The sequence below is a fragment of the Sinohyriopsis cumingii genome, chromosome 8 (genome assembly GCF_028554795.1).
Source record: "Sinohyriopsis cumingii isolate HCF-2022 chromosome 8, ASM2855479v2, whole genome shotgun sequence".
NCBI classification, from domain to species: Eukaryota; Metazoa; Mollusca; class Bivalvia; order Unionida; family Unionidae; genus Sinohyriopsis; species Sinohyriopsis cumingii.
The window spans coordinates 43,704,966-43,718,022 of record NC_142968.1 but is presented as its reverse complement, the minus strand read 5'-3'; the positions used below and the strand labels follow the sequence as shown (position 1 = coordinate 43,718,022).

Here is a 13,057-nt window from a genome sequence, read left to right as displayed (position 1 = left end):
TTCACTGTGTCACAAACTTTAGGTAGCCAACGTATGTGAGCATAAAATAAAAAGAATATTTGCTTGAAATGAGTAAATAATGGATACATTTCATCTCTTGGGTGAAAAACTCGTGAAAATATTGAGTTTTTCATCTACTCGATGAAATATTTCCGTTATTCACTCATTTCAAGCAAATATCCTTATTATGTTAAATGTTACGTTATATGATCCTGCTACATTAACATTATTTGTTCATCCTTTAGTGACACAGTTAAAGGTAGGATGTTCAGCATTTCCTTCTCCACTTACCTTTTCCTCTAAAGTTAATGTCATCAGGTAGTGTATATGATGAAGAAAGCAAATTTTTCAGTAAATTATGTTTTGCCAATAATATTTGATTATATTACTAATAATCTCGACTCCCAATCCCCCAAATTGAACACACAGTTAAAGCTTTCACTAAAGTTTATACTTGTTATATCTAGGACACTATAATACTATATAGACAGAAAGATGTGTTTTCATCTTTAAGGGAGGGCTGAATTCAGAGAGTAATCCAGATATTAATGTGATCAATTAAATATTATTTCAGAAACATATTTTACAAAAAAAATTGCATTTTCTAAAGTCACAGGGAAATGAAAATGCAAAAAAATAAAGTTTCCTTTTGTTTTCATTTATCATTCACCATTTTGTGTTCTTTGTTGTTCATTTTTGTTTTCCAATTCCTTCAGATTCCACTCATTTCATTTGCCTTGATTCTGTACCTATTTTGCATTCCCTCTTTACTTCAAGGTCTGTTATCCATGTATTCAGTTGGCATTATAGATCTTGTTGTGATTCTTTGTCAGTTTCTGTGCTTTAACAAATGCAATATATGTCTAGATGTTATGTAAAATTAATACAATCATCCTTTGTTATACCGGATAAAATTGATGTTTATTTTCTTTTCGTTCTTGCACAGCTGGCATTATGAGTGTCTTAGCATGTATAACTGGCTGAAGGTGAAGCATGGAGACTTCAGTTTTTCCCTGGAGCGGGTGTTGGTGGATAGGGACTCAGACATCTTTATTGATCTGTTGACCATCAGCGTTAATGAAATTATTACAGACTATGGTAGGTTTCCTACATCACCATCATCATTGTTTCCTTTATATATTTAGGCTTTAATTTTGTGCCTTTTCACTAACATTGCAATACCTATACTGTATGGATTCTTTTCAAGCTGAAATCAACCTTCAGAGGCTTGAGGCTGCTACAGCAAATGGGGCCATTATTAACATAGTGACAGTGACAAATTCCACACCAGGTGTTTATACCATTGATCTGAAAACTTTTGAATGTGGCAGTGGTTTTGGACTCTTTACACTCATCAACAGTCAGGTATGTTAAAGTTCTTGATAATCTCTTCTTGTCTCCTGATGACTGTGAATGCCATCTATGAAACGTTCATAAGAATACAGTAACAATCCATTTATCTGAACGCTTGGAGCACACATGTTTTGTCTGGATATGTGAATGCTCGGATATATGAATATGAAAAAGTCAGAGAACATGGGCTTAATTTCGTTCAGAAGGGTACTTTTTTATTTTTTTCAGATTTGGCTAAACTGGCTTCTTCTGTTTGGTTTATTGGCTTGATTACAGAGTCTAGGTGAGACCAAGGATGCCAAGTTTGCAGGTGTAAATGACATCATTTTGTGTTAGCCCTGTAAATGCTAACCAAACCTGCCTTGCATGTGGATAATAAATCAAAGTTTACTTTCCATCATGGTTTTTTTTCTCAGAAGATACAAATTTGGGATTAGTGGCTCAGCATTCATATCTATCATCAGCAATCATTATGCAAGGCAGTAATGTTGGACATGACCCCCCACCTTGGCGTTAGAATCACTTACTATACTGGTGAAAATAAACTGCTGTGTATAGTGGCTTGGCTGCTAGACATTAATACTACCTGAATTCCATTTCTCTAAATTATTCATGAATATTCAAAGATAAAGTCAAGAAAATGTTTGTAAGCTCTTGGTGACTTAATTTGTACATTTCTGTAAAGACTGTATGTAGGCTGAACTTTTTTGATGCTGTAAATGTGGAATACACATTTTGTAACTTGAAATGTACATGTACAAAGGGTGTTTAAGGAAACATGTCCCAGAACAGATTCAGCTCAGTTGAATATGAAATTGAAGTTTGCTTAACTCTTGATACAGATAACATTGTTATATATGGAATCCATTATAAATGCAGTGAGTCAGTCCATTTTCTGTAATACACACCTCAACGTCAAGTTTCTAGCTACATGTAGTACCATATATACTCGCATATAAACCGAATAATTTAGGAAAACATAAAGGCCTGGAGGGGGGGGGTTGGCTAATCCGTGGGCCAATGTTTAAACTTGACAGTTTTTAGGTCTTTTTGTTCACTATTGTAATGGCTGTAAATCTTAGGGCATGTAAAAAAAAAGCGTAACTTTCGGTGACCCGACACTTATTAAACTGCTGCGTAGTACTGTGATTGATTTTGTTATTATTTTGCATTTGCATATTTTCTGTTTTCTCCAACATGAAGTTAATTGAAGGTAAAAACAGACTTCATAATTCGCTCTCCGGTTGAGTTTACCAGAGAGACCATGCTGAACTATAATGTATAGTACTTGCACAGTGCAAAGTGTGCATAGCGTCAGTTAAATTCTTACTTATTCCCAGACACATTAGATGCAGATTTTGCTTTATTCATTGTTTTGAACAAATTGCATTCTTCCAGATAACATTTCAGCTAGTCCTTACTAGCTGTTACATTTATGTTGATTTATGTGCTTACGAGTTACTCGTTTTCAATGGTATAAGCAATCCTACAAACTGAGATAATCTGTTTAAAAAGGCACGCATGTTTAATTGTGCAAGGCACGTATAAGCAATCCTACAAACTGAGATAATCTGTTTAAAAAGGCACGCATGTTTAATTGTGCAAGGCACGTAACCATCATAATTTACATGTTCATGAAGAGTGGTAATAATAAAGGCCAAAATTCTCAATAGTTCAACTAAGGTCATCATCAATTAATTTTAGTTTTGTGTTTTAGCTGAACAAACATCATAACTTTCCACACAATGGAAAGCTTGATGTTTCGGAGTCTCCTGTGTTGATAGTCTGCAAATTTTTTTAATTTTGCGACAGAAGTACAGGCGAGTTAATCATTACATCCCTGAAACTAGCTTGTGCTAAGAGGGAATTATGACCGGTAGCTATACAAGTACATTGATGTGTAATTGCCTTTTATTCCTTAATATTAGCACGATTGCCATAGTTTTGTAAAACAGAGGCAAGGGCATACCTATGAACTTTTCAAAAGCCAAGTAGGGAGACTGAATAAAAAAATAAAGATTGGTACCTAAAATCGAAAGGTTTTACGTGGCATTTTTAAAGCCTTGTTTTCACTAAATATTGTTCAATCTTCCTGGTCCAAACAAAAAGGCTTACTGTTTCTCCCTGTGACCTGTCCTATTTTCCCTATTTTCATATTTTGGTCAACTGTGGTCAAAATGCACAATAGCTAAAGATTAGTCCTAAATAAACAGGCAAGAAAGCCAGCGCGACTAATTAAAAGTTACTATTTTGTGAAAAAGATTGGCCCTCCGTCGTAATTCAAAGAAACCACATCCTACACTATTATGTGTTATGCAAGCACCATCAAATGTTTGGCAAATAAAGGATTCACCGTTTTGTTGAACTAAAGGTACCAAAATAGCCAGCCTCATGGTACCGTACATGAGGCAACTGTTTTCCCCTCTTTGTATGTCCGACCTTATTCCCTTATTATTAACTCGTAAAGCATTTGGTAAAGTTGATTATAAACATGTATTCTGAATTAGTTTTTTAAGGACACATTTGCTGTATGGTATGTATTTTCATCCCTTCTTTTACTTTAATGATGGTAATTATCATTGGTATATAAAGTATAAAATTGCCAGGTGTTCACGCATGTAAGTTTCTTTCGTGGGAATGGCGCTACAGCATATGGAGTTATGGCATTCATAGTAATCATTCTTGGGATTGAAATTAATTGTGGACGATTTTGTTGTTAAGGTTTACTTTTTTGTTCTGGTTAATTTTTTTATTATTGTAGAGGTTAAAAAAAATCATTAATTTATGTGAATAATGTCTAAACTTAACATTCTGTTTAGTGAAGAAGCAAAATTAGCATAAAGTAATTATTTTGTCCTGACAGTAATTCACAGGTGATACAATAGAACATGTAAAACTTTACTTGTTTAAAAGAAATGAAAATCGAAGACATAATGTAATAATTGGGAGTTCTCTGCAAAAATCAAAAGATGTTATGAAATCGGAGTGACCCCAAAACTCTGGACTTTTTTCCCCTGCTGGCATGAAAGTTGATAGGTATGATGTAAGGTCTCTTACATCAAAGCAAACTACAACTCAGCTTTTACGGTATTAGCATCGAACCGTATCATTTTTGTTTGTTGTGTTGTCATACTGGGATTACATTATAATGAGTTAGGTTTTTTCAACTTCAGAGCAAAGTAAAAACATAATTACCGGTGCACTGATATAAAATGTCCAATGCAATAATGCATAAACAAACAATAATCAAGTCAAAAGGGAGAGATAGTGTTACAGCAACTCACGAATGTTAAATTCTTGTCATCGTTCGACCAAAAATATACACAAATCTAAATTAGGCAGAAACAATAAGAAACAGAAAATTAAATAAATTACTTTTCAAACAAGTTTATACCATTTCTTTTTAATAATCATGCACGCCAACCTCGAGCTAAGTATACATGTAATATTTTTAAAAATATAAATTTGCCTAAATAAATGCATTTAGAACTTACCTTGTGCATCTTGAGCTGTCTCGGAGTTGTAGGTCGGCCTATACGTGGGTCATACACTTGTTACTGGTTATACCTGATCAGTTTGGGGGTCGGCTTATACGCGAACAGGCTTATACACGAACAGGCTGTTCAGTCAAAATTTGAGTGGAAGACTAATAAATAGGTAAATAGTCCTGTCAGGTAATCTGAATTATTACGTAATATACTTATATTAAGACTTAATTAAAGAGATTTGACTTTTCGTGTCAGTATTGCCAATGAAAACATCTCACTTTTGCCACATATTGCGAATTTTGAAAATAAATTAATGATGTTTTACTGGAATTGTTTCACATTCCAGTTGTTGTAGGTTTGGTAAACAGCCTTAGTTTAGATATTGGTATTGCTTTTCTGTTGTCATTCTCTTTGTTGTTGGTATAAGCAGCCACCCCCTAATGCACCAGGAAAGTGGCCTGTGTGAAGCCAAAACTCAATCACAACATTGTTGAGTTCATTTTCTGTAAATGTTGGTTTTTATAGTTAATGATATAATATTAATCTTAATGTTACATGTACTTTAGACAACACTTCTTTCAGTAAAGGAAACCTGACATTGGGAGATTACTTACCTTACCATATGAATTATTTATTGGTTCTGGATACATTTAATATAAAATGTAGCCACTTGTGAGGGTAACAATTTACATTTTTGTATTAATATGTTGGCTACTGGTCTTGGTTCAGGGCGGGGGACATTCAAGAAGGGGACCACTTTATATTCATTGAGAAGGGTATTGTTTATCACAAACAAAATAGGTCACAGTGGCCATCTTGTCATTCTGTGGTGACTTTGATGTTTTGTTTGGAATATACCATGGCAGAACAGTCTAAACATGGCATTCTGTCCAAATTTTGTTTCTCATTAAAGTTTATACTAAGATCTATCAGTAAGAAAATCTCAGAAAATCATGCATAATCATGTAATTGAGATCATCTTGTATTGTGTAAGGTAATTTTATTTGTTTTATATGTTAAAAGATTGATAATGTCAATACAGACTTGTTTCTCATTGCTTTTAGGCAAGTGTGATATCAAGGGTATCAGCAGCAACACCACCTGTCACAGGAACAATTAGCGTAACTTTCAATGGGAAAACAAAGTCAGGTACACTGTATACAAATGTAAACATTTTGACACACACACACATGAGAGAGAGAGAAATCCTAAATTCACTGTATTTGGTAGATGTTACTGGTAAATGAGGTCATATGACTGTTGACTAACTCAACATGTCTGACATTGGATATAAGTTGTATTGTGTTAAACATTCATATGACTTTTTTGCATCATCATGGTTTTATTCTTTTGTATTCTTTATTTTGGATATATGTAGAGGTTAAATCATGAAACTAAATACCTTCCACTATACAAACTTGGCAAAACCACAAATTTAATGAAATGCCTTTTTTTTAAACAAACCCCTGAAAATTAAGCCACGCAAAAATTAATGATACCAGAGTCAGTGTTCTGTCTAAGTGAATGGTAGATGTGTGCTGCGATGTGCAAGCATATTTTGACTTGAGCAAAATCTTTAGATCTTTGTCAATTGCGATGCACGGGGATGTCTGAGCAGCTGTGCAGCTTAGAGGGAACATTGACCAGAGTCTCAGGACAGGTCTTCAGTTTAGACTTACCTTGTCACGTACAAATATTGTAAACTAAGGTCAAGTTCTAGATTTGTTAGTTATTGCAGGAAGAGAATAGTTGCTAATTTTATTCAAACCCTTTAATATCTTTGTTCCACAGATTGTTCTCTATTTGAGGCAAAGGTAGGATTTTTATTACTTTTTGGATAACTAATATGTCTCTATTTACAGTCAATTTAATGTTTCCAGATATAGATATCACCGTAGACACAGAGAAAATGAAGAAGCAGCTTGAGTCTATACCCAACATTGGCTCATTGCTTGTGGAGAAGACAGGAGACTGCAACACCTTTGACTTCATTATAACATTCAACTCACTGCCCGGAAAGCAAGAACAGCTACAGGTACACATTAATTCATTTGGATTGATTGGATGTCTACGTTATTTGGGAACATTTTAGCAGTCCTAAATTTGTACTGTATTAATTCTTTTATTTAGAAAATTGTCTTGTCATGTGTCACTATTTTATAAGGATTACTTTTATTTATGACTTTTAATGATTGCATGTAAAAGTTACCTTCTGAATAAATTATTAATTAATATTGCAGTAGATTAGCAAATACAGCACACAAGTTATCCACCTTTTCTCCTATCATGCACCCGCATTAGGTTATACAGACACATTCAGAGATGTTGAATAATGTTTTTAGCATATGTAATGATTCCAGATTACCTCCCTTTATCAGATTCCTTTGGCAGTATGCATTAAAATTCATTTAGCTTGGAATATGCACTACATTTCCACATAAGAACTTGAACATTTGTTTGTTTATATCAAAAAGTTTGAGAGGGAAACTTTTATTCTATAGTTGCAAATGTTATACATTAATTGTTACATTGAGCTGCCAAATTGAAAATATATTTTTTTAAAAATGGTAATTGTGATAAAATTTTGCAGAAGGTTTCAAAGAAAAATGATGTTGATTATCAGTGATTCTTATGAAAGTAACGTTTGATATTTGGTCACAGGTAAGTAATTATTTTCTGAGCTACAGTGCCAGACAGTGTGTGGTTGCAGTATTTTAAAGAATGAAGGTAGCTGATTGTCTGAAAATTACCAGAAAACCAGGTGAGTTTATGTTATGGCCCTTCATCCATTGTATATTGTGCATCATCAACATTTTCTTGTTAGCAATCTACTAGAGTCCATATTTTTATCCAGAGTCAGTCGAACTTGGAATAGGGGTTTATATCTTAAAAATCTTGGATGAGCAAGATTGATGCATATTAAGCAGGAGATATTGCATCTGATTGGTTAACCTTGTGACCAGCCCAGAGGCTATATTTCTTGTCCAATTTTGATCAGACGGGAAGGTATGCTTATATCACTAAGATCTTGGACAAGTCTGAGAATGAGCAAAATCCATGCGTACTAATTAGATGATCTTGCATCTGATTTGCTCACCTTTTTATCCTGTTGAAGCCATATTTTAATAGCAGTAAACTTTTGCTTCCTTTTACTTGCCCCAAAAATGCACCATTTTTTTTAAATGTGCATACATCCTAGTGAAGAATTATCAGTATGATTCTGTTTCTCGTGCAACTCGCCTTGTCCTTGGTATGTTATGTTATGTATGTTATTATTAACTCTTGTTTGAGGACATTGATGTGATCTGACATGTGCCAAACACCAGAGAAAATATGCATGTTGTAGTGTTTTTTAACTGCAAATAATGCCTGGCCTCTACAGTAATGATCTCTAATGATGTTACATTATGCATTTGATTTTTCTAAATCTTTACATGGTAACCATTTCCCTCTGGTTTTGGTTCCTTAAGGGACTTGGGGTTGCTTCATGTGCACCTGCGGGGGTAGAATACTTGTAAGTTAAGGATTCCAAAATGGGGGATGGGGAATTATACCTCAAAGTTTTTCAAGTAATGATTATTTTTGTATAATTTTGATTGTGACCAATGAGAGTGACATGCATGTATGTTAGCTGCCCTCGAGTCACAGCACACATTGCCATTGGTGGAATATAAATGACCATTGTGGCACAGATTGATTATTATTTCATCATCCTAAGTTGCATTAAAATTAAAGCATGTGTATGAAATTTCCGTATTGCAAGCATCACCTGTATTGAGAATTGTGTTTTTTTGGGGGATCATGATGAAAATTCTTCGCATTTGCAAACATTTGAAACTTTCTAAAAAAATAATTTTACAATGAATTTCAGTTTAAAAATAATATAAATTAATATAAGAAAAGGACTATTAGTTATTGATTTACCTGTAATTTAAAGCTGATAAAAAATATACAAAATTTAACAAAACAGCATAAAACGAGGACAAAAAGCCTTGAATATGTAAACTGTTAATTGATATATATATATATATATATATATATATATATATATATATATATATATATTAGCTTGGAACGCTTATTGCCCAACAAAATTTAAAAGTCGCAAATCACCTTAAAATGGTATTACTATACTATGGCATTTCATGTGTTACATGTTATCAGTTGTACATTGCAGATTTTCTGAACATTTTGAGCAGAATGCCTTTAATTTCAGTCAGAGGTAGCAGATATTCATTAAGATGTTTACTATTTCTCCCAATATTGTTTAGTACCTCTTGGACAGGCTAAAAAAGAATGGCTCCCTTTGCATGCTATTTGCTAATCATGGTTGGTTAAAATTTACAGCAAGTTGTACGAGACAAACATAAATTATTTAAGTAATAATATTAAGAAGGAATACAATTTGGTCATTCAACCTTGAATCGCTCATAGCAATTGGAGAGGGAAAATATAGTTTAAGAACTCTTTTTCTGACAAGCCAAAACAATAATTTTAGTTCAAAACCAGAAACACATGTATTTGTTTAGGCTTTAATAGATGATGTGGCAGCTAAGTACTCCAGACTTTCTTTCCAATCCACATTTTGTATAAATTTGCATTCATAAGCTTGAATTTGCCAGTTACATAGGTGAGTCATATCAGGCTTAGTTGGTCCTCTTGTTCACAATAAGCTGATGAATCGTCTGATTGTATGCATCAGTATGCTTGAAACTAAAATCATTTTCATTTTATTGCTGTCAGTTCACAGGCACTGCTAGATGTAAATAGTACAGAGTGGTCTCACCAGGTCAGATTTTTATAGCAGTCACCTATAGGGTGGTCTCAACAGGTCAGATTTTGATAGTGATCACATACAGGAACTTTTATCCAAAAAGAGTCATGCATCATATCATTTTATCATATTAAAAGTTGTCAATTTTGAGAATGAGCAAAATACATACTTATAAATAAATAAGGACATACATACTAATTAGGTGATCTTACATCTAATTTTGCTACGCTTGTTACCCTGTTGATGCCATATTTCAGATCTGATTTTCATAAAAATGTGAAACATGAGGTTATAATATCAAGATCTTGGATGGATTAGATAATGAGAGATCCATGCATGATTTGCCATTCATGCCAAAAAGGTATGGTAGTTTGGCCAAGCTATTGCAGTCTATAACATCAGTTCCCAACCTTAGGTTGTGACCCAAGTCAGGTTGCAGCGAGTCCTGAGCAGGGGTTGCAAAGGGTCATCAAAAGAACTTGCATAATAAGCCTGAGTGATGGGAGGTCCTGTTGTCAGTGTAGTGTAGCAGCAAATAAAAATTGGCAACCACTGGTTTATAGGAACTGAATTAATAGTCTATACTCTCTTTGTGATATTGTAATTTTGTGTGCAGGTTGATGCATCACAGTTGAGTGGCAAGAATCAGTCCCTGGTCGTGTTAACAGACTTGGAAGGAGGGGCATGGTATGATCCTATCCCAGGAGACATGCTGCGTACACCTCACACCTGTCCACAGGTACATCATGATAAATGAAATCACAAATACATTAATTTTTAATACAAATAGGTTAGAAACAGAAGTCACTGTTCTTATTAGCAACCAGGTTACAAACCTTTTATTACAAATTGCAACATTGTCCCTATCAGATTGTTGGTTTTGATCCAGTTATTAGACTGTTGAGATTGAGTCAATGACAGTGAAAGGCTGAGAATTGGGTTGCCATAATGACAAGCTATGTTTGTATGCATCTATTTTCTAGGAAAGATACCAACTTTTATTCCAAGGTAACATAGTCATTGATAAGTCTGATTTATTCACATATGAAAACTGTTTTACAATGGTTTTGTAATAAAGGAGTTAGACGTTTATCCTTATTGAGCAAATTTTCTGGAAACATGACTATTTTATCTAGGGTGTATATATATCAAATGTATATTTAAGAACTCTTAATGATAGAAAAAGTACAAAACTGTAGGCATTTTCAAGAAAACTTGCTGATTGAGCTCTATACATGGACAAAAATGTGACAAAAATCTGGGAATATCCCAGATGCTAACAAAAGATTTATAAAGTAATGTATTCTGTGCACCTATATTGCAGGCATATCTCATGAAAATATTGGCATTTCAGCAGTATCACATTCACTCAACGACTGTGGATCCTCATGAATCAAGATCTCAGATATAAACTTGAATGCATGCAGTTTTAAGATTTATGGTACAGTGTTCTATTTGAAAGAATTATTATTCTAAATTAATTAAGAGATACAGCTTTGTACAGCCTATGTGTCTTATTTTAAAATCAATTGTTTAGCAACGTTCAAAATTCCTGATTATGTTATAAATCCTGATCAAGTGATATATCCAAGATATTTTTGTCTGTCACATAATTTTACTTAGAAAGAATCCTTTGCTGACTAAACATTTGTATTTATTTGTGATACCCAATTATTGGTCAAATTTGTTATGTGCGTCCTTAGTACATTTTAAAAATGTTAAACATTCTTGATTACTTGCTGATGGTAATGCGACCCATAGAAACCACTGGCATAAAGGTCAGACTTGGAGAAAACCTTGAATAAATTACTGTCAGATACATTATTCAATCATATTAAGTTTTCAAGTTAACATCTACTAGCTACAGGCCTGTATCGTACCATCCTGGATAGACAGCAGAAGTCTTTTAAACCTATATATAATGTAGAATCTGGATGTTATGTATGGAAAGAGACTCTCCCAAATTATTGTTTTTTAAGTGGTTACATTATACCAATTTTGTATAGTTTTTTTAGTATTTTATGGCACAGCCATACAAGTAGGTTATTTAGTGTTTTGACTAAAGTGCTTTGCCAAAGGGCACACCAGGGTAGTCAAGCCAGAGCAAGGGCACACCAGAGTAGTCAAGCCAGGACAAGGGCACAACAAGGTAGCCAAGCCAGGCTTATCTAATGCCAAAATTCTGATCCACACAATCAGTTACAAGCCTGGTACTCCAACCACTGAACAGTGGCCCCACATGTTACTGGCAGCATTGTACTGAAAAACCCTTCATAATCTCTTAGTTTTATGCTTAAGTATGATTTATACATCTGTATAATTGGTATTATTTTATTAATGTTTCATTGCTTTAAGTATTGATAACTTAATTGTTGTATTGTTTCATCAGTAATTTTTCTTATTTACCATAATCATTAGGTACTATTCTTTTAAAGCAGCACAGTTGATTTTTCTGCAGTTAGTATTAGACATATTTCAATGCTTATATATTTATAGTTTGTACCTTTGTCCATTACTTAGATATATTTCATTGTCATTGAAGGTGCATAATGTCAGCTAGATGCACTGAATGTAAGTGTGTGTGTGTGTGATTTGTAGTTTGACAGTCTTAGTCATATTGCTACAGTATCTGAAGTGAGGCAGTTTACAGTGATGTGTAGCACTGGGGCATCGTGCCGCAGACATGTAGCTCATGTCCCACCCAGTCACATTATCCTGACACTAGACCAACCAGTCCTAACACTAACCACTTAATGCTGAGTGCCTAGTGAGGCAGCTGCTAGTATCACTTATATTAGACTTTGGTATGACTTGACTGGTGTTTGAATCTGTGATCTCATGCATTGGAGGTGGACTCTCTAGCCACTTAGGCCACAGCAGCAGTCTCTGAGTGCAAGAAATTCCGAGTATCAGAAGGCATTCATTAGATGTTTCTAACACAAAGTACACTTTATTCAATCATGACAGTGCCAGTGCATATTTGTTGGAATGGATTTGTTTCACAGATCAGACCCAAAGTCTGCTGATAGCCCATCCACCAGTTCAGGCAACGAGTATACAATATATATATATATATATATATATATATATATATATATATATATATATATTCTGAAATGTCCTTACTAATCCGAGTGGTAAACTAGTACTTACAAAATACACGGATATGCTGACTCTCTGTCATTCCAAGTTCTGTCACTCCCCTGCATGTATAGTTTCCAATATCATCTAAGCTAACATTAATAATTTTCAACGAAGGATTTGAAATGTTCCAGAATAGTCTTGTGGAGGATTGAAGATATCTATATTGAGAATTCTCATATTTCAACCAACATATCCCTGTAACCGCACTGCCATGTCTGTCGATAGAACAATGCAGAGTCAAATTATCTCCCATTCCTATACTGTAATTGTACTCATTGACCGCAACTGTTGGCTTATC

General features: G+C 34.1%; 1 protein-coding gene across 2 annotated transcripts in view; it reads left to right on the top strand.

The window, feature by feature from the left end:
* Positions 1 to 13,057, top strand: part of LOC149793387 (fibrocystin-L-like) — a 221,327-nt gene that overhangs the window by 94,477 nt on the left and 113,793 nt on the right. For both annotated transcript variants that reach the window (XM_089967368.1, XM_089967369.1), the window contains exons 21-25: positions 947 to 1,098; positions 1,208 to 1,365; positions 5,906 to 5,990; positions 6,722 to 6,876; positions 10,232 to 10,354. In XM_089967368.1, coding sequence (XP_089823494.1) covers positions 947 to 1,098; positions 1,208 to 1,365; positions 5,906 to 5,990; positions 6,722 to 6,876; positions 10,232 to 10,354 — 673 coding nt within the window. The remainder of the gene's footprint in view (positions 1 to 946; positions 1,099 to 1,207; positions 1,366 to 5,905; positions 5,991 to 6,721; positions 6,877 to 10,231; positions 10,355 to 13,057) is intronic.